The sequence below is a fragment of the Neoarius graeffei genome, chromosome 10, assembly GCF_027579695.1.
Source record: "Neoarius graeffei isolate fNeoGra1 chromosome 10, fNeoGra1.pri, whole genome shotgun sequence".
Classification (NCBI taxonomy): domain Eukaryota; kingdom Metazoa; phylum Chordata; class Actinopteri; order Siluriformes; family Ariidae; genus Neoarius; species Neoarius graeffei.
The window spans coordinates 72578274-72600593 of record NC_083578.1 but is presented as its reverse complement, the minus strand read 5'-3'; the positions used below and the strand labels follow the sequence as shown (position 1 = coordinate 72600593).

Sequence of the window (22320 nt, the reverse complement as noted above, 5' to 3'; positions counted from 1 at the left end):
GCGGCATTATACTATTTATAGCTTACTCTAAATGAGGAAATATCCCTTTGTCTCATTTCCACAATGATTGTACAGGATCCCTCAGGATTTTTGACTTGTCAATTGCAAGCAAAAGTAATAATGTTTACCTCCAATCTTCTCCTTTTTGCTTGAGTGTTGCTGCTCTGTTTTTCTTTGACTGCTTGATTTTGTTTCACGTGCACAATCCACTCTCTCTGCCTTGTCTCCTCTTCCGGAAAAAGCCAACCCTCTGGCTTCACGTGCACAATCCACTCTCTCCGCATCGTCTCCTCTTCCGGAAAAAGCCAACCCTCTGGCTTCACGTGCACAATCCACTCTCTCCGCCTCGTCTCCTCTTCCGGAAAAAGCCAACCCTCTGGCTTCACGTGCACAATCCACTCTCTCCGCCTCTGGCTTCAAGTGCACAATCCACTTTCTCCGCCTCGTCTCCTCTTCTGGAAAAAGCCAACCCTCTGGCTTCATGTGCACAATCCACTCTCTCCGGCTCTGGCTTCACGCGCACAATCCACTGTCTCCGCCTCTTCTCCTCTTCTGGAAAAAGCCAATCGACTCTCTCTGCTTCTTCTCCTCTCTCGGAAAAAGGTAAAAACTTCTTCCTGAACCGGCCCCATTGTTACAGTTCACTGCACAACAATAAGGCATGGTTTTTCTTTGGAAATTCCCGAACGCACATCTGCAATCAAGCTGAACGGCATGTAAGTAAACGGAAGTGGACTCAACTCAAGCGGTTTGCTTGTCTTAAATGACGTCACATGCCGAGTGGTCACGAAAATAGCTGAACAGAAATTCGTCACGATCTGTGCTATCTTATTTTAATTATTACTTATTAACAATACTTCTTGGGACCAAAAGAAAATTACAGAGGGTTTTTTAACATATAAAGTTTCAAATGTGCATAAAATTAAAACTGTTACCTATGAGCTTTAAAGCAGATCAGGTCATGCCATACATCTTCATTCTCCATCCATCCATTATCTGTAACCGCTTATCCTGTGCAGGGTCATGGGCAAGCTGGAGCATATCCCAGCTGACTATGGGTGAGAGGCGGGGTACACCCTGGTCAAGTCGCCAGGTCATCACAGGGCTGACACATAGACACAAACAACCATTCACACTCATAGTCAATTTAGAGTCTCCAATTAGCCCAATCTGCATGTCTTTGGACTGTGGGAGAAACCAGAGCACCCAGAGGAAACCCATGCAGACACGGGGAGAACATGCAAACTCCACACATAAAGGCTTGAACCTCTAATCTTCTTGCTGTGAGGCGACAGTGCTAATCACTACACCACATCTTCATCCTGTGAACTTTTATTGCACTTTCCGGCACACACTGTACAGCTTGGCTGTTTATTTAAAAACCCATTGCACATATTCTCTTCTTCATCATCATGTGACTTATTTTTGCACATCCCAGGACATCCTGTACAGCTTGGACTTCAAAATAGCTCATGAACATACCCCTTAAATATGTCCACTTTTTAAATTTGTATATTTTAGATTCTTATTTTTTATTGTGTGTATATAATTCTTTACTAAATTCTAACTGTTCAAGCACCAATCATCAAAGCAAACTCCTTGTGAGAATTGCATGTGAGAACGTACTTGGCAATAAACTTAATTCTGATTCTTCTGATAAATATGTATTAACTTTGACAATATCTTTGACCTGTCCCAGTTGGGCGTTAATGACTCATAATGAACTAAACACACTGTCTGGTGAATAGGGTGTGGTTTTGGAGCTTCTTTCGACCTAAATCTGCGTTCTGATTGGTGACATACGGGTGGGGTCATGAAATACGTCTAGACTTTGGTGTAATCCTATTGGCCAAGGTTTCTAACGGGAAGCAAATGCATCGATTGATGATTGGAAGACGCTACACGTGACTGAGAGGATTGGGGCGTGGTTTGTAGTTTGAGGAACTGATCCGGCTGGTTTGACTTTCTCACCCGGGGGAGAGCGAACCAAAACCGGAGCCAATATGACTAGTAACCGGAGTGAAAATGGGGCTGTGGAGGCAGAAAGTCAGGAAGGCGAGCTGAGCTCTTCGTCTCGGGCTTCGGTCAGATGGGGTCCTCAACACGCAGGCGCTCGGGAGCTCGCAAATCTCTACTCTCCGGGTAGGTGGGAGCGCAGGGTTGTGTTTAGCTCGATAGCTTAGCCTGTGACAGTTATTCTGCTAACGAAGCTAGTCAGCTGTTTGTGCTACAAAATGAGAGCGAGTCAAGAGTTTCATGTGCTTTGAAACGTGCACAACTTTTTCTGCTTCATATTCAGAGTCATGTGTGTAAATGAGATGTTAGTAACTAGATACTCCGTAAATGATTAGCCAGTATGAAGTGAGGATGCGATTTGAAGTGAATTGTATAAGTTACTAATAGTGTGAGAGCCTGCTGTGTTTGTATTTAATGCTGTACTGAGTGATTAGTAACCCGGTTAACTGCTCCACTTCCATGTCACTTCCATGTGATCCTGTTTGGGCGGGGCCAGTGTGTGCGTGAGGGCTCGCGCGAGCGTGTGTTTTTGTTTGCTCAATATCTCCATTATTCAGGTCACGGAGAGATGTTGTCACTTCCAGACTTTTTTTTTTTTTGTGAAGGCGTAAATATTTTCCATACGGTTTTGTGCTTTCCTGCGGTGCTCAAGTTGTATTTTCTTAAAGGCAGCTGTATGCAGATGGATAAATAGGTAGAACAACTTTATTCATCACACGCTTGTGAAATTCCTGTCTGCATTTAGGACTCCCTAAAGTGAATGACGCATGAAATGGAATGACGAATGACAGGTAGTAAATTTGAACAATAAATGGTCCCTTGTCATTCAGATTCTTACAAATGGAATAACGATTGAAATCTTTAGTTTTAGACCTCCCTAGGATAAGATAAGTGGGTGCCTGGTGGGATATCAGCTTTTACAAATGGAATGACAGGGTTTCTATGGCTACGTTTACATTAGACCGTGTCTGTCTCGTTTTCTTCGCGGATGCACTGTCCGTTTACATTAAAACGCCGGGAAACGGGAATCCGCCAGCGTCCTCGTATTCAATCCAGATCGTGTCAGCTCCGGTGCTGTGTAAACATTGAGAATACGTGGATACGCTGTGCTGAGCTCTAGCTGGCGCCGTCATTGGACAACGTCACTGTGACATCCACCTTCCTGATTCGCTGGCGTTGGTCATGTGACGCGACTGCTGAAAAACGGCGCGGACTTCCGCCTTGTATCACCTTTCATTAAAGAGTATAAAAGTATGAAAATACTGCAAATACTGATGCAAATACTGCCCATTGTGTAGTTATGATTGTCTTTAGGCTTGCCATCCTTCCACTTGCAAGTGGTAAGTGATATGCGCTGGGATCACACACACAGCGGCTCAGTCCCGAATCACAGCTTGTTCACTTCACTCGCGCGCTCTGTGAGCTGCGCAGGGCCGGAGTGCGCACCCTCCAGAGGGCACTCGCTGTTCAGGGCGGAGTGATTTGGAGCGCAGGATGCCTGCGGAGCCGAGCGTATCCGTGTATTGGTGTTGCTGTGTGCACGCAAATCGTGTATTGGTGTTGCTGTGTGCACACTAATCGTTTTAAAAACGTTAATCTGATGATCCGCTGATACGGTCTAATGTAAACATGGGCTATATGTATTGGAATATGTAAATGGAATGATAAGGTTTCTAGGTGGAATGACATACTTTAAGGCAATGTTATCAGTGATATCAAATTAACAAATGGAATGACATTGTTTTTAGGGTTAGGTTATAGGTGATATCACTGATAACATTGCCTCAAAGTATGTCATTCCACCTAAAAACACTGTCATTCCATTTGTAAAAGGGGATATCACTGATAACATAACCTAAAAGTATGTCATTCCACTTAGAAACAGTCATTCCATTTCATGAGCTGAAAGCATGCCATTCCACCTACATTTCAATTGTTATTCCATTTATAAGAATCTGAATGACAAGGGACCATTTATTGTTCAAATCACTAGCTGTCATTCCATTTCATGCGTCATTCACTTTAGGGAGTCCCCTGCATTTAACCCATCTGAAGTAGTGAACACACACTTGAGCAATGAGCACACACACATAAGGTGGTAACTATTGATCCCATGAGAAATTGCAGTGTTAGTGGTCAAAATCAACATTTACAGGTGAACATTGATAAGATGAAGAAAAAAAAAGCATGGAGCATAATAATAATAAGCACAGACACTAGTAGGCTGCTACTGTGACTACTAATTATTACTCTATTTATCCATAGCGACATCCAACATGCCCAGAGCTGCCTGGGGAGCAATTAAAGGTCAATTTATGCTGACAACCCAGTCGTCGCAGACAGTGTCTGCGTAGCCCCCCCCCACCTTCGCAGACGCTCTGCGTGCACCTCCCAAAAATTGTGACCACCGCAGAAGCCTCGCAGACAAGAGGGCTCTGATTGGTCCACTCTACATCCGCTGTACACGCACTTCCGCTTCCCTACTTTCCCAGTTTGGTTTGTTTTCACGACCGCCATTTTTAAAAACACGAGTGAAGATGGAGCAGCACGAAGAGCGATTGATCGAGGAAGTGAGGAAGTACGTACATCTATACGACTCCAGTTCTAGTCATTATAAGTAACCGGAGGATAAACACTCCACTAACCACACCCACCAACTACTCCTAGCGACTTCGCGCCCCCTTGCGTTGTGGCAGTGAATAACATCGCGCACGCCTATTACTCCCCGCTCAACGATAAATTACAACTGTCTGTGAAAAGCTATCTGCGAAAGCCTTGTCGCAAGAGCATGCAGGGGTTAACTGCCTTTCTCAATGGCGCTTCAGCCATTCCTGCTGGTCCAGGGAATCGAACCTGAAACCTTTTGGGCCCAAAGCTGCTTCTCTAACCATTAGGTCATGACTTCCTTATTATACTGCTTTATTATTATTATAATTATAATAATATGCTGTTGCTGCAACAACTACTACTACTGTTGCGACTAATTAGCATAGCATAACATAACATCCATCCTTCCATCCATTGTCTACACCACTTATCCATCAGCATCATGGGGGAAAGCTGGAGCCAATCCAAGCTGACTTGGGGTAAAAGGTGACCTCCTTGAGCTTTTCTGTTTAAAGTACCTGCTCCATGACACAGTTATGGATTTGAAACACATGCCTGTCTTTCAATTATTGTGTTCCTATGTATATGCATAATAGTTTTATATACCCATAATGAGACCCTGTTCAAGTTCAATATTATGACCATGGATCGATCCATACATTCATCCTGTAAGGGCCAGTTAAGCAATAATAATTTAAGTTAAAAACAGTTGATGATAATTTAAGAACATAGAAAAGAGTTCCATGTTCTACATCTTATGATGTGACATCACTGACTGTGTATACCTTAGTTTCGAGTCAGAACATGGTGGGAGCAACACAGTCTTTTGACCGTGCGCCAGACCTTGTGATTTACCTTGTTGTTTTTAAGTAAACATTTTAGAAAGACAAGGGAAGTTGTCATGTCTCGTCGTTCGCGTGGAAAAAGTGTTTTTTTTTTTTTTGACTGACTCTAGAAATGGTACAGTAACCAAGGAAGAGATAACGGAGTGCCATTACACATCCCATTTATCCTACTGAAAGTTGTGACTGAGCCAATCCCAGCTGACTTTGGGTGAGAGGCAGGGTAAACCCTGGACAGGTCACCAATTTCTCTCAGGGCAACACAGAGTCAAACAGACATTCATACTGATGGGTAATTTAGAGGAACCAGTTGACCTTAATTGGCATGTCTTTGGACTGTGGGAGAATGCCAGAGCACCCGGAGGGCAAAAATATTATACTTGGTCATTTATTTATTGAGGAAAATGTTCCAATATTACATATGAGAGTATGTGAACCTCTAGGATTTGAAGGTGAAATTAGAATTGGGTGTTTTTAATCAATGGGTTGACGATCAGGTGTTTGTGGGTGCCCTGATTTTATTTAAAGAACAGGGCTTCATTGAAATCTGGTCTTCAGAGCACACATTTGTGGAAGTGCATTCATCATTGCACAAATAAAGGAGATTTCTGAGGACCTCAGAAAAGTTGTTGATGCTCCTCAGGCTGGAAAAGGTTACAGAATCCTCCAGAGTCATACAGATTGAGGAAATTCAAGATCACTGTTATCTTCCCCAGGAGTGCAAGACCAACAAAGATCGCTCCAGAAGCAAGCAGTGTAATAGTCTGCGATTTCACAAAGGAACTCGGAGCAACTTCTAAGAAACTAAAGGTCTCTCTCACATTGGCTAATGTTCATGAATCTACCATCAGTAGAACACTGAACAATGGTATGCGTGGTATGCATTTACAGTTTGTTAAAGATCATGTAGACAAGCCAGAAGGCTCTTGGGGAAATTTTGTTGACTGATGATACCAAAATAGTACTTTTTGGTTTAACTGAGAAACTTTTGTTTGGATAAAGGAAAACACTGCATTCCAGTATAAGAACCATATCCCATCTGTGAAACATGGTGGTGGTAGTATCATGGTTTGTACCTGTTTTGCTGCAGCTGGGCCAGGACAGCTTGCCATCATTTATGGAACAATGGATTCTGAATTATACCAGCGAATTCAAAAGGAAAATGCAGGACAACTGTCCATGAACTGAATCTCAAGAGAAAGTGGGTCATGCAGCAAGACAAGGATCCTAAGCACACATCATTCTTCCGAAGAATGGTTAAAGAAGAATAAAATTTAATGTTTTGGAATGGCCATGTCAAAGTCCTGACCTTAATCCAATAAAAATGTTGTGCAAGCAGTTAATGTGAGGAAACCCACCAACATCTCAGAGTTGAAGCTGTTCTCTACAGAGGAATGGACTAAAACTCCTCCAAGCTGAAGTGCAGGACTGACGAACAGTGAACTGGAAATGTTTAGTTGCAGTTATTGCTCCACGAGAGTCACAAGAGTCTAAAAGTAAAGGTTCACATACTTTTGACAGTGTCATATTGGATCTTTAATAAATAAATGACCAAGTATAATATTCTCATTTGTTTAATTGGGTTCATTTTAACTACTCTTAGGACTTGTGTGTAAATCTGATGTTTTAAGTCATCTTGCAGGAATATAGAAAATTCAAACTTTCAAGCTCCACTAAGCGATTAGGAATTGATTTGTGGGTGTTCCACATTGTATGTAACTATAAATGGATAAAAAGTATGACCGGTTGTTCTTTAAGTGTAAAAATGGCGTTGTTGGCAAATTGCTGTGGGCCTCCAATCACAATACGTTCATGTTCTTTGTGATCTCTCTGCTAGAACTCTGAATCCTGTGACTGGTCTCCTTCACACAAGATCTTGAGTGGGAGGGCCATAACAAAACATCTTTTGAAAATGGATTGGATTGTTGTCTTGTTTCAGGACACGCTTATGCTGCTTCTTTTCTTGGAATTTAACTTTTTGTCCACTGGAACATAGATACAATTCCCTTTCTTTTTGTTCAAATGCCTTTTGTGTTGTACGTACTTTTGTTTTCAACTGAACGTGGACCGTTATAAATGGAGTAGTGCACACAGCAGGTCTGTTGTGGTCATGTGATGTTGCATGTGATGGAAAGAGAGAACATGATTCAGCTGAAAACAGAAAAAAGGCCAAGACTAGAACATGTAACAGTCTTTACTGAGAGTAGTCAACTGAGTTTTTGGACAATTAGTGTGTCAAGTTTGTGTATTATGAGCATTACAAGTTGTCGGCACAAATTGATTTGTTTATAGGTAGAACATAATACTAACATAGTGTGAGTGTCTATTGCGAGTTAAATAAAATTGAGAAATTGTACGTTAGTGTTGAATTGTTTATACCTTCCATTACTATATTGTGGCAAACTGAGGCCAAGTTTACATTAGACCGTATCTGTCTCGTTTTCTTCGTGGATGCACTGTCCATTTACATTGAAACGCCGGGAAACGGGAATCCGCCAGGGTCCACGTATTCAATCCAGATCGTGTCTGGTCCGGTGCTGTGTAAACATTGAGATACGCGGATACGCTGTGCTGAGCTCTAGCTGGCGTCGTCATTGGACAACGTCACTGTGACCTCCACCTTCCTGATTCGCTGGCGTTGGTCATGTGACGCGACTGCTGAAAAACGGCGCGGACTTCCGCCTTGTATCACCTTTCATTAAAGAGTATAAAAGTATGAAAATACTGCAAATACTGATGCAAATACTGCCCATTGTGTAGTTATGATTGTCTTTAGGCTTGCCATCCTTCCACTTGCAAGTGGTAAGTGACGTGCATGCCAGACATGCACTGGGATCTCACACACAGCGGCTCAGTCCCGAATCACTGCTCGTGCGCTTCACTCGTGCACTCTGAGCTGCGCAGGGCCGGAGTGCGCACCCTCCAGAGGGCACTCGCTGTTCAGGGCGGAGTGATTTGGAGCGCAGGATGCCTGCGGAGCCGAGTGTATCCGTGTATTGGCGTTGCTGTGTGCACGCAAATCGTGTATTGGTGTTGCTGTGTGCACGCTAATCATTTTAAAAACGTTAATCTGATGATCCGCTGATCTGGTCTAATGTAAACCCCACCTGAAGCATTTTTTACAGTACAACTAGGGTTGTGCTACATTTAAAGAATTTTAGGAGATGCGTACTGTACATACTGAATTCATTATGGAGCGGACAAAGTCTTGGTGAGAGAAATAAAGAAAAAGAATGAATGAATGACCTGGAACCCACAGGAATGCTGTGTGTTTTGCTGTGACGAAGCCCTTAATTTTTCACAATTAGGTTTTTTTTTTTTTTTTGGAACAACTACAGCTGGAAATAAGAATAGACAAATGGCTATTTTCATGCACCCTTTTCATTATTTTTGTAGGCAAGTTAAATGAGACGTTGGAGGAAAAATTAAAAATAAAATCCATGTCGGCTCAGATTATTGAACATGTTCATAATTTACTTTTTTAAAACTGGATTTGGTAACTTGGATTATCTCTGTGCATTTTTTATTTTATTTATTTATTTATTTATTTTTAAATGTGTATGAGGGAGGATATTACACAGTTGCATGAAGATATGAATTTTGTCTTTTAAGTGGTGAATGGATATTTTTCAATACAAGAAGATAAACTTTATATTTGTATATGTTCTTTATATTATATAGACGCATCCACAAAAAAAATGTAAGTTATTCAAAAGAATTTTAACGTTGAACCGTTAAATCTAGTCAGCAGGAAAATACTGGGAGTGATGTCATCAGAGTGAAATGTAAGGAAATGTGTTACTCAGATCCACGATGTATTTCGTATGAAAAATACGAGTTTTTGAACACGAGAAGATAACCTTCATATTTTCAAGGCGGCACGGTGGTGTAGTGGTTAGCACTGTCGCCTCACAGCAAGAAGATTCTGGGTTCAAGCCCAGCAGCTGACGGGGGCCTTTCTGTGCGGAGTTTGCATGTTCTCCCCATGTCTGCGTGGGTTTCCTCCGGGTGCTTCAGTTTCCACCACTGTAAGGGCCAGTTAAGCAATAATTTAAGTTAAAAAACAGTTAAAAATGAATGATGATAATTTAAGAACATAGAAAAAGAACATAGAAAAGAGTTCCATGTTCTAAATCTTATGATGTGACATCACTGACCGTGTATACCTTAATTTCGAGTCAGAACACGGTGGAAGCAACAGTCTTTTGACCGTGCGCCAGACTTTGTGATTTACCTTGTTGTTTTTAAGTAAACATTTTAGAAAGACAAGGGAAGTTGTCATGTCTCGTTGCTCGCGTGTAAAGAGTGTTTTTTCGACTGACTCTAGAAATGGTACAGTAACCAAGGAAGAGCTAACGGAGTGCCATTACAACCACAGTTCAAAGACATGAAGTTAGGTTAACATAGGACGGCCTTGGGCTGAAGTGCCCAAGAGTGGCGGCGCATACGTATGCAGCGGCTTTGCTCTCCTCTGACGAACTAAATTTCGTTGTACATTTGTGCAGTGACAATAAAGGCATTCTATTCAAGCCAATGTATCATTTTTATTATAGAGACACATTCACACCGTACCCAAATTTATCAAAAAATAATTTGAAAATCTATCAGTTGTAGTTCTTGATATCCTGGATGTATTTCGTATGAAAAATGAGTGTCCTGTTTCCCAGTAAAACACTCGTGTCTATTTTATGTATGTATGTAGAATTCAGACGTTCTTGGATGAATTATTTCACTTATAAAATTTCTAAATAAGTACAAAACTGACAAAGTGGTATTCAGTTATCATACTGAAACTTTTGCTTAATATTTCTCAGTTTGTAATATGCATCTATAATATGAATGCTACTACTTCATTTCATAAGAAATCTTACATGCTATCTGGGGGAAAAAAAAAAATCAATGTCTGCTTGCTCAGAGTTTTATGCTGTGAAAGCTTTTGTTGCTCACACTTATTACTGTATCCATCGTGGAATAACACGTGGAAAGACCATGTGAACTTCGTGGAGATTTCCAGTAGCAACTATTTTCAGAAGCAGGAAATAAACTTCAGCTTTTAACAAATTCTTTCAAATGTTAAATTTGATGCCACACTTCTATGAGGGCATGTGAACCTTGTGAAAAATAGTTGTGAATATCGATCCTAAATTTTTTTTATTCGTGTTATTTATTGTTCTTTTTAGAGATTCAAGCATGTCTGCGATTGAAATAAGAACCACGGGAACTCTTATTCTTTTGATTGGGGGTAAATCACTTCCTTAGGCGGATTCAAGAACCAAAATATTAAAAATGAATGGCCTAATGTCTGTAGCCCTGAGGTTGTAGAGGTTCAGAACCCTGATTTTGATCATACAAACATGCTCTGAAATGCAGTATGAGGAATAAAGTTGCTCAGTGTGATGTAACCTATATTGTGATTTAGAATTCAGTAGCAACCTTGTGCTCGTCAGCATTCAGCCATGTTGCTGTGGAACTGAAAACATGTTTGACCAACGTGCGTGTTCTCATTGTGTTCTCTTGTTAGCGCTCCTCCCAGGTACTTTTCCCCTGCAGCTATTTTACAGATAATTCAGAATGATTTTAATCAAATGTGCACAGTGAATACACATAGATGTACAGTATCTGTCCTAGTCATGTGCCAAATTGAAATGAGCAACAGAGCATAGGGAAATAAAGCTGTTTGGGTCTCTTTTCCCCCCTTAACAGGAACATTTCTAAACCATTCAAGAAGGTTCTGAAGATGGTAACACCCCCCCCACCCCACCCCCAGAATCGTAGCTTTTGGCAGGCTCTGAAAAAAAGTGTTTACCATCTTCAGAACCTTCTCGAATTCCACAAGCGCATGTGTTTGTGATCAACAAAAAAGGTAGTAAACATGTGAAAGTGCATTTTGCTGTTTTTGTTCAATGGAGACATGAGTGGTGGTCTTTTCTACCGAGCTGAACTCAGCAGAGGAAGGACCAATGACGCACACAAGCTAAAGTCAGGTTTATTTGTATAGCGCTTTTAACAATAGACATCACAAAGCAGCGTTACAGAAAATTAAAGACTATAAACATGAGCTAATTTTATCCCCACCATTTATACCACCAGTCATGTGGTAATGGACTACTAGCTGAATGAATGTCAAGTTACAATGGTCGAGCCCCCATTCGCTTCGCTCACTCATGAATGTTCACTACTCAAAGATAAACTTCATATCGTCACACAACCATGTAATGTCCTCTATACTCTAATCACACCTTTTACAGTCAGGGACCCCTTTAACTTCATGGACCCCCTGAGTACAAACTTGTTCAGCTGTAGACACCCTGACTATGCTTCAGTGAATTAATGATAACAAAAATGACTGTGGCCGAAGGGAAAAAATATAAATCCGGAACCTTTAAATTGCTGTTTAAAATGGTGGTGGGGGCGTCGTGGCTCAGGTGGATAAGGCGCCATACCATAAATCCGGGGACCCGGGTTCGATTCCGACCCGAGGTCATTTCCCGATCCCTCCCCGCCTCTCTCTCCCGCTCATTTCCTGTCTCTACACTGTCCTATCCAATAAAGGTGAAAAAGCCCCCAAAAAATCTTAAAATAAAAATAAAATGGTGGTGTTGCTCTTAAATGCACCAGAAACTTGGCCACTACTGTTGATTTGTGCGTTGGTATAGAACGAACTACACTAGTAAGACTGAGACTGTTTATGTTTAAACAAATTAATGATCTGAACTAATTCTTGCTCTCAATCCCATGTAGGTCCGTGTGTATGGCACGTGAAAATGTGGGATCATGTGGAACTAATTTTGCTGTGTCGTACCAAACCTGGCTCCTGCTCTGTTGCAGAACTTGATAATTGTCTCCTGCACCTTTTTAAGCTGCTGTGAAGGAAATGGCTGATCTGAGCTATCTTGTCATCCTGTAAAGGATTAGATGTTTTTGTTGTTGTGCAGCAGGTTGCAAGGTGTCCTGATGCTGAAGAAATGCGTTACATGCAGGTGTTTGTAGGAAAGGAATGGGGAGTAGTACGCCCTGAAAATGAGCAAAAGCACAAAATGTGTGGTTTGATTACTTCTGTGACTGTAGTAGAGTGTGACAGATTCAACCCATACAAGGAGCACCAGCGGGAGACGCACAGTGACCTTGTGTTTTTTCCTTCATGGATGTGAATGGCTCTTTGTCTAGTGATTGTATTGAAACTGTCCTCTTGCTCAGTGATCTGAGTGGGGGGAAAAAGGAAAGGGTGTGCAGAAACTGAGTTACAGGATGCAGGGCAGAGATATTAACCCACCAGAAGCGCACTTGCACACACCTGTGTACAGCTGGTTATAGAAATGCAAGGTGTTTGTGTAACTATGTATTAGAGAAGTGCACTGACACCGAGAACAGATGAGCTAATATCTCTCTCTCTCTCTCTCTCTCTCTCTCTCTCTCTCTCTCTCTCTCATATATATTAGGTAAGAGGTGTCAGGAATGGATCAGTGTTGTTCTCTGCTTCACACTCATGGCCTTTAATTTCTTTTACCTCCTCGCCCATTTCCACCTGGGCCATGTCTGGTACATCCTCCTGGGAATCGGTGAGTTAAACACAACATGAACACACAAAGGACTAACAAACATACCTGTGCTGTATTTAATCACCCAGTATGACTCGGCACACGCGATTATGTCCATGTAAGCAGCTCATCTGAAACTTTAGACTTGAATTGAGTAGGCATGTATATTTAGAACATTGTCAGTCTCCAGTGTCCTGATATCATGACAGATTTTTGCAGGAGGAGACAGGCTGTATTTTTGACGATTTCAGAATGTAGTTTCCATGATGCAACCTTTAGCATGGTTACATGAAGTGTACAACTGTAATGTAATGTGTGCTCTGGGGTTGCACATTAGTGGCTAAAATAATATTTATAGTTATTTATCAGAAATATTCAGCTAGTTTAAGGACAAAGTTTGTAATTTATTATTTTGTCATTCTTTAAAAAAAAAAAAAAGCCTTTTCTGTTTTGTGCATTTTACAAGTCTGTGTAAAGCCTTTCTTAATCTATAATTGATTACTTAAATTTATAGATTTCTAAGAATTCATGTTATGGCTGACAGAACAAATCTGTTTTTCAAAATGTGTAATGTACACAAAGGCTCTGAATAACTGCATGACCTCATTGGCATATACAGTTGCGGTCAGAAGTTTACATACACGGACATGGCAATATTGGGCTTTCAGTGATTTTCTTTGAACTGTTCTTTTTCTGTGGGAGAAGGTTTGTACAACCTTTATTGATGGTGCAAAAGGTCCAACTTATTTTGGCTTTTCAAATCAACAGTGTCAACTATACATAGTCTAAAATTAAAACAAAGCCTGACATCAACCCTGTCAAAAACATGTGGACTGTGCTTAAAAGTCAGGTACATCCCAGGAAACACCCAAAGGTAATTGAATTCTGCCAAGAGTGGTCAAATATCCAACGAGAACTCTGCCAGAAGCTTGCTGCTGATGGCTACCAAAAGCATCTGGTCAAGGTGAAACTTGCTAAGAAGCATTTAACCAAATATTAGGTGTGCTGCATGTATACTTTTGACCCTGTGCTGATTTCAGAAAATCCAAAATGAATTATAACTTGTGCATCAAATTCTTGTTGTTTTTCCACAGAAGAACAGTTGAAACCGTTGAAAGCCCAATATGGCCGTGACATTCATGTCTATGATGGCATTCATGTCCGTGGATGTTGTTAAATGACCACAACCTGTAATTGCGTCAGATTTCTAGTCATTGAATAATTGTATTATTAAATATAAAATGAATAATTTGTATCTTCAAACCAGTGTTAAGCTACATGTATTATGTAATTTTACATGTAACGGTATGGCATGTGTCGCCATGTAACTTCCAGCATGCCTATGTAAAAGTCCGAATAGGATGTTATGGAAATATTGAGGAGAGTGAGTTGACAAAGTTAAGTAAATCAGCTGTAATCACAATCATTATGCATTTAATTATATAGCCTATGATCAGCAGCATTTGTGCAAAGATGCAGTAGGACTAAAATGACTAAATTCACAATGGCATTAACATGAACAGTGAAAGAATCTGACATGTCTTTTCTATTAGTATTATTTCTAGTTCTTTTAGCTATAGATAGAGCTGTCTGTCTTAAGTCTGAGAGCCTGTTGTCATGGAGATGCTGGGTTATTGAAGCTAGCATATCAGACATTTACTATTTTGTGTGTGTTTTCAGTGGCAGGAATCCTTACTGCAGACTTTGCCTCTGGGCTGGTCCACTGGGGGGCTGACACGTGGGGGTCTGTGGATCTGCCCATCGTTGGGAAGGTATGGTGGTGGATAGTCAGGACTTCACTTTTCTACTCTGTTATAAATGTACTTAAAATCCATCTATGTTAACAGACAAATAATTGCCAAGAGCTGTAAACTCTTCATAAACCCATTTGAAAGGAACCCAGTTCTCATTAATATAACTAATGTTCTGTGTTGCTGCAGAGAACGACTGCAAGTTGTGCTCTGCTTCTCTATCTTTTAAATCATTCAGGTGTTGAGGGGACATTAAATATTTAAAACTGTCAGAAAGATACAGTTGATCTTTTGATGGTGCTCTGTTTTCAGCTCAGGAAAGTGCAGAGTGAGAATTTCGTATTTATGAACAGTGTGGTGTGTTTTGCTCTCAGTGGAGCAGGTTACCAGGTTTCAGTCTCTCTTTCTTTCTCTCTCGCTCTCTCAGGCATTCATCCGTCCATTTCGGGAACATCATATTGATCCCACAGCCATCACACGACATGATTTCATAGAGACAAATGGTGATAACTGCATGCTGACAATCATTCCCTTGGCTAATATGGCCTACAACTTCCACACTCGAACACCAGGTAAAGCACACAGTGGGTTCTTCCCATACAGACAACTGCTATACATTGGGAACACTATTACACATTTAGCTTCTAATGACCAATTTTGGGTGTGTTTTGATCATTTGAAAATGGACTGGGGGAGGTGGGCTGCCCACTTCTGGTTAGATGGTTATGGTGTCTTCTGAGGGTTATGGTAGCATCTGCCTTGTAAAGTTTAGAACAGTTTTAACCAGCAGATGGTGTTTAAAAATGCGGATAATTTTTTTTTTTTAATAAAATTATATAATTTTCAGTGTTACCACCATTGATGTGTTTTATCACAGTACAGTGATATTTAGTTTAGAGCTCAAATTACATTCAGATACCTCTTAATTATAATGTTCCATGAGTAGTTTAGTTTAATGAATTCATCACAATCATACAACACGATACTAACGAACTAAAATTACAATTTAACACTTGCACATAATAAATTAATAAAGAGAAGGGTGTGACAGGGAAAAGGAACAGAACTCTCATCCCAATTGCAACCTAACCCTTACTTAATAAAAGACTAGATGGACAATCTGAAACTACAGAAAAACTTTAGGAATACATTACATAAATAAAATCAATAATGACGGTGAATGCAAAAAAATCATTTGTGGAGGCAGATTATCATGCTGATTAAGTGTAAGCAGGCACCAACCTGCAATGGTTTACACGTTCAGTCTTACTTAAAATAGGCTTGTATGAGATGTATCTAACTAGATTCTCATCTGGAAGGCTGTACATTTCTCTCTTCAATACATAAGTATTAATTAAAGTGATCTTAAATAAACTAGGTGAATTAATTGCTTTTAATACTAGATGGTAACGAGTTCCATAATTCAGCAGTTCTGATAAAATACGAATTCCTATAGTAATCCTGTTTATGTAGAGATATCAAATTTTAATTGTTGATCATAATTGCGCGTTCTATATCATGGCTCAAACATCTAAATAATTCTTGACATCAGTAGAAATGAGGCCCTTTCTGGACTGGGGGGGGTAATAAATCAGATATGTCCGGATGATATTTTAAAGGCAATAAGTTAAATTTAATCAGTCTCTCATAAGTCATGTTCTGGGGATAGTTTAATATAAATTTCATTGCTCTTCTCTGAGCATTCTCCAAGAGTGCACGATGCTTGGTCGTATAGGGCGACCACAAACTGCTACCATATTCAAGCTTTGGTTGAACTAGCACACAGCAGAGGAGCTTTCTAATGTGTGCTAGTTCGACCAAAGCTTGAATATGGTAGCAGTTTGTGGTCGCCCTATATGACCAAGCATCGTGCACTCTTGGAGAATGCTCAGAGAAGAGCAATGAAATTTTATATTAAACTATCCCCAGAAGATGACTTCTAATGAGACTGATCGATTAAATTTAAACTTGTTGCCTTTAGAATATTGTAGGGACATATCTGATTTATTAGGGGGTGCCCCCCCCCAAAAAAAAAGTCCAGAAATGGCCTCATTTCTACTGATGCCAATTTTTTTTTTTTTTTAATTAAAGCTTGTTTAAAAAGAACCTTCCAAGTGCAGCATCTTCTGTCTGACATTCCCAGTGCAGTAAATTGAAAGGAACAGCTTTACCTCTAACTGTTCCAAAGCACTGACACTGGATACTCCTTACAAAAATTCTAAGTCTACTTAGTGTACGTGTAAGTCTAAGTGTACACTTTTCTTTGTTAAATAACACCACCTTTTTAATCAGTGTATTATTTCAAGTTCATGTGCACAAGCACAATTTTGGATCAAAGTGGGTTTGAAAATACCACTGTGTTGGCAGATTTAGAAAGTCACACTCCCTATTGCATGTCTCTGCCCACGTTAGCACATTCAAAAATAGCAGCTGGGCAAGGGGGGGGGATGGCTCAAGCCCAGACAAATAAGCAAAATGTCAGCCTTGCGCCATAAAGTTACAGGTGCACCAGCACAAAAATAAAACCCACTAACTCCATGAATTTACTCTGCCACAAAATCACCATAGACATAATGTTTTTCATTTCTGTTTGTTCTTTTTCCAGTGGAGATTTATCACATCTTCCCCTGGTACTGCTACATGTATTCTTTGGCCATTTTTGTGACCCTGACCAATCAGATCCATAAGTGGTCTCACACCTATTTTGGGCTGCCACGCTGGGTCACTTTCTTGCAAGACTGCCACATCATCCTCCCTCGCAAACACCATAGAGTTCATCATGTATCGCCTCATGAGACCTATTTCTGCATTACTACAGGTACACACGCACAACTTTGAAGGAATGTAATTTTGAAGGTAGTCAACATTTATTGTACTTTTTTTTTTTTATTTCCTCTAACGTTACAGGTATTTTCACATGCACATTGTGGTGTACTATAACACTAATTGTTTTTTCTAATTTGTGTGTTTGTGCCTGTGTACAGGCTGGTTGAACTACCCATTGGAGAAGCTTGGCTTCTGGAGGAATCTGGAGGACATCATCCAGAGCGTGACAGGAGAGAAGCCCAGATCAGATGACTTGAAATGGGCCCAGAAAACCCAGTAACATTTCTGTGGTGCCAGCGTCCCTCTCCTACCTCATATCTCTGTCACAGAGGTCCAGCCTCCATCTCCTCCTCATTCAGCTCCCCAGCATTGACCCAGCCAGTGGGGTGACGAGAACTGAATGATGCTGATAAACTATGTACAATCTTCCAGCCCACAGAAAGAAGAAAGGAGGAGAGAAGTGGAGAGTGTGTTTGCAAGCAATACTTCTCTGCACTTCTCATCCAGCAACAGTGCTCAAATCTGTTTTTATACTCCCCAGTTAGTTTTCTTTTTCCCTTGCACAAAGAAGCCATTTTACCTCTGCAGTGGGGGTATTAACTTGAAACCGGAAGCAAAATGAAAAATCCACGTTTTTAAAATACTTGAACAGTGAACTGCAGTTCAAACAGATGCCTTTAAAAAAAACAAAAAACAAAGAAAAAACCTGCTTACAGATTTCTGCAGACTGATTTAACAGTTGGACTGCTCCTCTCTCAACATTCTGGTTTGCAAGAAGTAAACAACCTCTTTCCTGGCCCATCTTTTTTTTTTTCCCCCTTCACTGATGACATGGCTTGTTCATTGGAGGGCTGGAAGTGGTGTCTTCACCTGTTGCTGATGTCTGAACAGACAAAGCCATCGAATATGCAGTCTTTCCTCAGTCCGCCTTACTTATGCAGTACATGCAGCAGAGACGGTTTACTCCGGTGTGTGTGTCTCTCTTTCTCTCATATATACACACGCGCACGCTCCACAATTTACACTTTCCATTCCTCACTGTACACCTTGCACTCTGCGTATACTCCATGCAAAACCTTTGGCTTACGCCTGTGAATCATCCATGCTTTTGTTACAGGATGTTTTTCCACATTGTTACACATCTTTAAAGAGTTTATTATTATTATTATTATTTTTTTTTTTTTTTTTTTTGCACAACTAAATTCTCTCCTACTAATGCTTTACCTATTCATAGGTGCTCGAAATACACCCAAACACACACAACTGACCAATTTGTACCAGTTCCTTGTGCTCGAGACTGAATTTTCAGTGCGGGTTTTAAGAGCTAAACAGATAATAAAAATCTAATTATAATTTTGATGCATCGGAAAGACTTGTATAGACTTTTATATTAATCAATCTTATTTTTCTTGTCTTAAATGATGGATAGTTAAACATGGCAGCTCCGTTGGATGATCTTGTGCTATTAGTCTTTACATGCCCATGGCTAATGTGAGAGACAGAAGGCTTTTAGGTCTGTTTGAGCATGTTAAGCTGCTCCCAAGATCATTATAACATTTAACACTTCCAACAGCTGCGTGTATGTACCGCTTAACTGACATGCACTCCTGCTGCTAGTTATAAAGCTATTTATAATGGCTCTCTAGCAGCAGAATATGTAAAAATTGACCAAAAGAATATTAATCATGTTGTAGTTTTTGAGTATCATCAATATTGAGCAACACCTAACGGTTACTAAACTAGTCCTTCGCCTTATTCCACTGGTTTGTTCTCTGTATGTATTGGGATTGTAAGCTTTGTGTATGTTCTCTGAAAAACAATTGAGTTTTTGAATAGTTTACTACTTGCCATGAACAGACTACACAGCTTCGCTTAATTTAGGGGAAAAAATAGGATAAATATAGGTGTGTTTTGTATTCTGGTTCTCCCCCGGAGAAGTGTATACATGAATTGGCCGGTGCTGGTCAGAATTCCTCCTTACAGCCACACACTAAGATTATTACTTGAAATTACTGTATATAAATATCATGATAATGAGTGATTCGTCTAGAAGGAATGGCTGTCTTGCATTAACAAGGTATTATATTAAAGAATCGCTTGGTGTGTGTGGTTTTTTTTTTTTTTTTTTTTTGGGCCTGGAGATGTTCCATTTGAGTCGTTCCCCCCCCCCAAAAAAAAAAAAAAATTTTAAATATTGTCAAATATTAAACCTTGTTTGGTCAAATGAAAAACAAACATGTAAGAGGGTGCTTCCTATGTATGAAATGTTCAATCATATGCCAAGTTTTTAAAGCTATAGTCTGCGTATGTTATATAATTTTTCTTTTTTTTTTTTTTGTATGGGTCACTATAGAGTAGTATTTAATTGTCAAAGGTCAACACTTTTTAAAAGGTCAGTAACTATAAAGGTGTCAAATTACATGGAGCATAAGAACAACTGCCAGGATATTTATTTTTTTTATATAAAAACCTGTGTGCACATTTTCAGACCCCCCCCCCCCCCCCCCCCCCCAAAAAAAAAAAAAGTATGGGTTTGTAAATTGAGGTTTAAACATGGTGTTTCCATTATTTGTTACTGATCTTTGGGATTATTTACCTTAATTGGCATGTTGTATTATGATTAGACTGGTTTTAATTTAAGCCCTGGAGAACTGACTTGGATAAATGCACAATTTTTCCTTCCAAAAGTACTTAGCTACAGCAGTAGAAAGGAATATATTCACAGGAATTATGTGAATATATGTATTTATTTTCTATATTTACAGGAAAATTAAATGTATCTACTTATTTTTTGCTTGTGCAGCTTCTTGATAAGATATTAAAGGACAGTTCCACCAGTGCTAGACCTACTGTGATGCCAAAGGTTAGGTTCCAGTTATGTCCAAATCTTTGGGTCATACTCTCCCAATAGGTCAACATCTTGAAACTGTAGGAATGAACAACTTGAATGCATTGGCTGGAGCAGTCTGTCAGTAGCAATGGTGTGTAAATGATTCATGACCTGTACCACACAGTCTTTGAGGTTCCACTTGATGACTCAAGCTTTTGCATTGGATTTGTAACCTGCAGGAATTTTACTAACTTGGCCATGAAGTGTCATAACATTTGCCTACATGTCTGAAGTTATTTTGTTAATATTGTTACTGTGCTGTACTAAACTGGCTGATTCTATCACTGAACGTGGCTTTAGGTGTGTTAGACGATCTTATGATGGTGCTCAGACTTTGGACTGGTCTGTCCATTTTATTCACAAACATAAGGGTAAAAGTTATTGGATGTCTTTTTTTTTATTTTATTTTATTTGATTGTGCATATCCAATCTTGATGAATTTGGCTTGAAGATTATATTACAGAAGGCAGCAGTTCAAAGTGGGCACCTAGTATGTCTGTAGCAGTTTCTTACTTGACGTCGCACACCTGAAGGTCTTGGATTAGTTAACATGATTTAAATTTTGTTCCGCGTGGATGGTTTTCATGTGGATTTGGTCGAAGTGGATTTTGGCGGTCAACTTGTATCAAAAATGCCTTGATGCCTTTCTGTTGTCTCCCAGTAGGAAGACTTTAATGTTACATGTGTATATATTATATTTATAATGAAATTAATAAACTATCAGACATAATCATTGTGCATTGTTTTATTTATTTTTATTGATTTGTGATTGGTAGTACATGAATTTAAAAAAAAAAAAAAAAAAGCTGATCTATAAGTTAAAGGCAAAACCAACAATTGCGTGTTCATGTTTTAGGCATGGAGACATCCCGTTTTCTATGAAGTATGTACATCACTTGCAGAATAACTTTGTTTCCTTGTGCAAAAGGAAGTCTCACAATACCATTTGCTGTATTGCCTTCATAGTTGCTTTAGAGCTTTTGTTCTTGAAGGGATTTAGTCAAAAAACAGTTAATATTTGGTGTGAGATGACCCTTTGCTTTAAAAATTAATAAAAAAGGGTAGTCTCAGGTACAATGAGTGCAGTTTTGTAAGGGAATGAGCTGTAGGTTTCACTGAGCATTTTACAGAACCAGCCACAGTTCTTCTGGACACTCACATTTTGCTTCTTAATTTTGCAGCAAAATTCAGTAGTCTGTTTTTCTTTTTTAATCTGAAAACAATGTTTTTTCAAGCTCTTTCTATTTGTACCATTTGTTTCAGCACTTAACCATGCCTACAGTGGTGCTTGAAAGTTTGTGAACCCTTTAGAATTTTCTATATTTCTGCATAAATATGACCTAAAACATCAGATTTTCACACAAGTCCTAAAAGTAGATAAAGAGAACCCAGTTAAAAAAATGAGACAAAAAATATACTTGGTCATTTATTTATTAAGGAAAATGATCCAATATTACATATCTGTGAGTGGCAAAAGTACGTGAACATCTAGGATTAGTAGTTAATTTGAAGGTGAAATTACTCAGGTATTTTCAATCAATGGGATGACAATCAGGTGTGAGTGGGCACCCTCTATCCATCCATTATCTGTAGCTGCTTATCCTGTTCTACAGGGTCATAGGCAAGCTAGAGCCTATCCCAGCTGATTATGGGTGAAAGACGGGGTACACCCTGGACAAGTCACCAGGTTATCACAGGGCTGACAGAGTGGGCACCCTGTTTTATTTAAAAAACAGGGATCAATCAAAGTCTCATCTTCATAACACGTTTGTGGAAGTGTATCATGGCACGAACAAAGGAGATTTCTGAGGATCTCTGAAAAAGTGTTGATGCTCATCAGGCTGGAAAAG

The 22320-nt window shown here is 39.7% G+C and overlaps 1 protein-coding gene across 1 annotated transcript; it reads left to right on the top strand.

Annotated features, from left to right (window-relative positions):
* The first annotated feature begins 1927 nt into the window (after positions 1–1927).
* On the top strand, positions 1928–20078 carry peds1 (plasmanylethanolamine desaturase 1). The gene is made up of 6 exons (XM_060932211.1): positions 1928–2142; positions 12905–13024; positions 14684–14775; positions 15182–15326; positions 17360–17572; positions 17739–20078. Exons 1-6 carry the CDS (start codon positions 2004–2006, stop codon positions 17858–17860), a joined length of 831 nt encoding a protein of 276 aa, XP_060788194.1. The 5' UTR covers positions 1928–2003; the 3' UTR covers positions 17861–20078.
* The last annotated feature ends 2242 nt before the right edge of the window (positions 20079–22320 follow it).

Excerpts from the sequence above, each read along its gene's own strand:
- peds1 (XM_060932211.1), top strand. The coding sequence starts at position 2,004 with ATGACTAGTAACCGGAGTGAAAATGGGGCTGTGGAGGCAGAAAGTCAG. Across the intron at positions 13,025-14,683 it reads GTACATCCTCCTGGGAATCG|TGGCAGGAATCCTTACTGCA; the intron begins GTGAGTTAAACA and ends GTGTGTTTTCAG. Across the intron at positions 14,776-15,181 it reads ATCTGCCCATCGTTGGGAAG|GCATTCATCCGTCCATTTCG; the intron begins GTATGGTGGTGG and ends TCGCTCTCTCAG.